Source organism: Musca vetustissima, unplaced genomic scaffold, assembly GCF_032173495.1.
Source record: "Musca vetustissima isolate MV318-11 ecotype Yass unplaced genomic scaffold, APGP_CSIRO_Mvet_v1 utg6395, whole genome shotgun sequence".
Classification (NCBI taxonomy): Eukaryota; Metazoa; Arthropoda; class Insecta; order Diptera; family Muscidae; genus Musca; species Musca vetustissima.
Window position 1 is genome coordinate 6,754 of NW_026887087.1, and position 4,794 is coordinate 11,547.

General features: G+C 33.9%; 1 protein-coding gene across 1 annotated transcript; it reads left to right on the top strand.

Moving 5' to 3' along the window:
- Positions 1-236: 236 nt before the first annotated feature.
- Positions 237-1,381, top strand: LOC133334598 (early boundary activity protein 3-like). The gene is made up of 3 exons (XM_061542913.1): positions 237-786; positions 857-1,147; positions 1,280-1,381. Exons 1-3 carry the CDS (start codon positions 244-246, stop codon positions 1,379-1,381), a joined length of 936 nt encoding a protein of 311 aa, XP_061398897.1. The 5' UTR covers positions 237-243.
- Positions 1,382-4,794: the final 3,413 nt, after the last annotated feature.

A 4,794-nucleotide genomic window follows, 5' to 3' on the forward strand; every position in this document is an offset into this window, starting at 1 on the left:
TCGCGGAAAGGTGTAGTTGTGGGTTGCCATAAAAATTTGTTTGGGTTGGGTTTATTTCTCCAGGTAGGGTGGACAGGTAGCGCGGTTGGTGGTGATTACGGAAAATACGCCAGCCAGACTAGTTAAGGTATTTAAATCAAGTACCCATCACGGCAGATTAACAGTTCTAAACTATCAGTCTAACTGAAAACATTATTAAGTGCTATTGTTCGTGTGTCGAAGTGAAAAATTGACAGTGTGAAAATGACATCTCTACAGTTGCTGCATAATTCCCGTGAAATTTGCCGCATGTCATGGTTTCTCATCGAAATGGACGAGGGTCAGTCGAAGGGAGGCAAGGAAAACGGTCGGATTGTCTATGGTGTTATACATTCGATTGATTTGGTCGATAACGATTCGACCAATATGTATATAAATCGCCGAGTGCGTTTCAATTGGAATCATGCAATTATTGAAGGCCGTGTTAAATTGGCATCGGATGATCGCTACTTCATCGAACAACAGTTCAAGACATTGACGAAGAACAATGAAGGGGTGATTTTGAAACAGAGATTATCGAAACGGTATTTGGTGCAGTTCAACAAAGGAGCCAACACCATTGTCCATGCCATTGTTCATCAAAAGGAAATCGTTTGGCCCAAGGAGGATTTTCAAAATTCCACCATACGTGAGGTGCTGATCCGCGATGGTAAAATTCAAAGAATGGCAACGGTATTGCATGTCAGTGAATCCGATGATTTGATACAAAAAGAATTGGATATGCTCAAGGCAAGGTGTTTTGAAGGGGTAAGTATGAAATTTTGTTCGCATTGTTCGACAGATAACTAATCCGTTCTTCTTTTATTTTCTTATGCAGGCCTTTGAAGAACCCTATGATAATAATGACATTGAAGAGACCCCGTGGCTATTTGTCCAGTACAGTAGTGGTCCCAGTAATGTCAGCTATTCGATTATAAACATCTGCGGCACTGTTTGGCAAGAGGAAAATCTCTATCGTAATGTTGTGGCCTACATCAAAGAAGGCGAAGCCGTCTACCAGGCCATTATAATTCGTAAATCCAAGGATCGTAATAAGTTAGATGGTGAATTACGGTCCATGAAAGATTATTGCCTGAAAACTGATTTCCCCATTAGCGGAACGAGTTGTGTAAGTAGTCGCGAACGAATTCAGCAAATATTACATAAACATGTAAGTTCTCCGCCAAAGAACTGAAATTTTTGTGTAATAGAAGAAATTGAAGTGATTTTAATGAGTTTCTCTCTTCGTTTTTTTTTTCAGTTCAAAGTATCACTTCCTCCATTGGATCATCAGGCATTGTGTGCGAAACCAGTAACAATACTGCCTGTAAAACGTGAAAAATATCAAATTGTCAGACATTAAATGATGGTTGTAATAATTCCGATTAGGACTAAAAATGAGAATAGTTTTGTAATTATGTTTTGTAGCAAATAAGACACAATTGTATGACAATATAAAAACAACAAACAAATTTGTATTAAGAACATAATTTAAGTGTTATTGTAATAAATGCGAAATATCTGAAAGAACATTTTATGTTTTTATTATCTTGGCGGTTATAAATAGAAACAAAATTTTAAGGTCTGCGGCAGTAAGTAGAAAAATGTTCTAAATTACTACCCTATAAACGTATTTAAAATTTGGATAATGATAAATGTCTCCCTCGAACAATATATTTAGTAAATTCCAAAGAAAACTTATGAGGACTTGTGGCTGAATTTGAAACATTCCTTAGTGGTGTAAATGTTTCCACATTATGTTAAATTGCAAACAAAGCACAGGTCGCATTTATTATAATAATTTGGGAATATTGAACTTGGGAAAAATCAGATTTAAATATGATTGGTAGGTGTCAAATTTACTTCAAATCTGTCTAGATTTATAAATTGCTCTCATAAACTCTCATAAGGACTTTTCTTTTGTAATTAAAGAAAAGTCCTTATTTTTGATGGCGGGCATGATAACTCCTCACTGGAACATCGGAATCCGAAAATTCCAACTGTGTTAGAAAGAGTACATGTCTGGCTCTCGTATGAACTAGGATTATTGACTTCGCTCTAAATTAACAAAATGGTGGACCTTTGAAAAAATATTTTTGGAAAATCGCCGATTTTTTACCAAAAACTAAGTTAAAAAATAAGGAAGATCTTCACCGATTGGCTTTATCCTAGTTCATACGAGAGCTATACACTCCCAGAGAAACGTTGCAAAATTTGGAACCGATTAGATTATTAGTTTTTGAGTTATCGTGCCCGCCATTCGCAAAAAATTGTTTAGAGAAAAACGCGTTTAAAGTTTGAGAAGCCCTTCAGCCGTCACTTGATGCTGACACAATAAATCGGAAATATCTTCAACAGTTCTTGAGATTTTCACTTGAAATTTTGTAGAGACATTCTTTAATCAGTGTAGATTCGAATTATATCAACAAAAATGTTGACCCCGAGAATGGGGGGTCCCCTTAATTCAAATTAACTTGGGGGGGGGGGGGGGGGGGTCCCCTTAATTCAAATTAACTTGTGCATTATCCTCATTTTTATGTGTTATTAATGCACAAAATCAAACTGAATTTATACTGAATTAGGTAATTTCAATATGGTAATGCTGTCGAAAATTAATTGTTTCTTGTCAAATTTATTTATATATATGAAAATAAAAATATGAAATGAAGGCAAATTTCAACCATTTTTAAATTGGGTGCTGTTTTGCTAAGATCATAGGTGCTATTCCTCCTTTATGTCATGTATCTATTTCCTAAAGATGTAATCCCGAAAAATATCAAAACAAATGTAAAAAATGTTCATCCTACACACAGACAAACAATTGTTTTGAAGCAAAAAACTGTTTCGTAAATGCAGAAACTCTCGTCTGTCAGGGGTAAATATTAATTCAAATTAAGAATTTTTTAATGCAAATTAAGCCTGTCGTCTGTCTATGGTATAAGACAGTAATAAATTTTGCAATTTAGGTGTTGGTTAATGTTTAAAAATACCTACCACACAAACAACCCAGAAAAAGTAACTGTATCTACTATAAAATTGTTATATTCAATTATGCCCACTATATTTCATTTGTTTTTGTTATTTTTATTAATAACAAAATATTTCATGTATTAAAGTTACTGCATCAGGAATATATATTATATTAAATATATGTTCTTCGATTAATATAAGCTTTTATTTTATGGCTGAAATATAACAGGGTCGGATTGTATTATAAAATACTGAATAACATTTTTATTTGACTCGGATGTTGGGCTTGCTTCTACTTATTTTGTGGCATGACTTCACAGTATCTCGTGAAGGTCACTACTATATGTTGAACTTTCTTGCAATTCAAATCCAAGAAAAATATAGAATTAAACTTGTTAAAACTTTTTTTCTACTGCACTAATTTCAAAATTTGTTTTACAAATTAGCTGATCTGGTTAGCTGTAAACACCAATATTATCCACTTAAATAAAAAACAGTGAAATCTAGTTTTTAAAATCCATAGGAACCAAAATAAACACTTATATAATAACCGTTAATTTACATATTTGAACATCAGAATAATTTTATTATTTTTCGAAAATAAATTGAAAAAAATAACAATTTTTCAACAATTATCACATTCGAACTCTTCATACTAAGATAGAAAATTCTCTAATGAAATGTGAGGCTTTGACCATTATAATTATAAACCAAAAGCCGAATTCATCATTGGTCAATGTTGACTTCTGAAATTTCGTATTATGGTCAATGCCTGTGTGTAGGATTATTATTAGGAGATTGTTCTGAAAATTTTTTACAATTTTATGTATTTGTGCATATGTTTGTAACAGGCAAAAGGAAACGAGATAGACAGTGATTCCTTTTGAGAATATGCATAGAATCAGTTTCTGAGTCGTTGGTGTTAAATTGTAAAAAAAGTACAGGTCGGATTTATAATACGAATTGGATGAAGTTTCGTCCAGATTTAGATATAGCCCCCATATATAGTTTCGTCCGATTTAATGTAAATGGTGCACTATAGTCCATATATATCTTTTGATTTGCACGAAATTTGGAATGACGTACTGAATTGAGCCTAGAGTGATGTCAACCAAGTTTCGTGAAAATCTGTCCAGATTTAGATATAGCTCCCATATATAGATTCGTCCGATTATATGCAAATGGTGCAAAAAAGTCCCAATATATCTTTCAATTTGCACGAAATTTGGCATGGCGTATTGAATTGAGCCTAGAATGATGTCTGCCAATGTCTTTTGATTTGCACGAAATTTGGCATAACGTACTGAATTGAGCCTAGAGTGATGTCTGCCAAGTTTCGAGAAAATCGGTCCAAATTTAGATATAACTCCCATATATAGACTCGTCCGATTTATTGCAAATGGTGCACCAAAGTCCCTATATATCTTTCAATTTGCACGAAATTTGACATGACGTCAAATTTGACATGGTGCACCAAAGTCCCTATATATCTTTCGATTTGCACGAAATTTGGCATGACGTGCTGAACTGAGCCTAGAGTGGTGTCTGCAGTTTCGTGAATATCGGTACAGGATTAGATGTAATGTAAACGGCGCACCAAAGTCCCTATATATCTTTCGATTTGTACGAAATTTAGCTTGACGTGCTGAATTGAGCCTAAAGTGGTGTCTGCCAAGTTTCCTGAAAATCGGTCCTGATTTAGATATAGCTCCCATATATAGTTGTGTCCTAATTTTTCAAGATTTTCAATGGGCTGGTAAATCAATACCAATGCTTGTTAAGGTTTGTAACTTTACACATATATAA

Excerpts from the sequence above, each read along its gene's own strand:
- LOC133334598 (XM_061542913.1), top strand. The coding sequence starts at position 244 with ATGACATCTCTACAGTTGCTGCATAATTCCCGTGAAATTTGCCGCATG. Across the intron at positions 787-856 it reads AGGCAAGGTGTTTTGAAGGG|GCCTTTGAAGAACCCTATGA; the intron begins GTAAGTATGAAA and ends TTTCTTATGCAG. Across the intron at positions 1,148-1,279 it reads CCATTAGCGGAACGAGTTGT|TTCAAAGTATCACTTCCTCC; the intron begins GTAAGTAGTCGC and ends TTTTTTTTTCAG.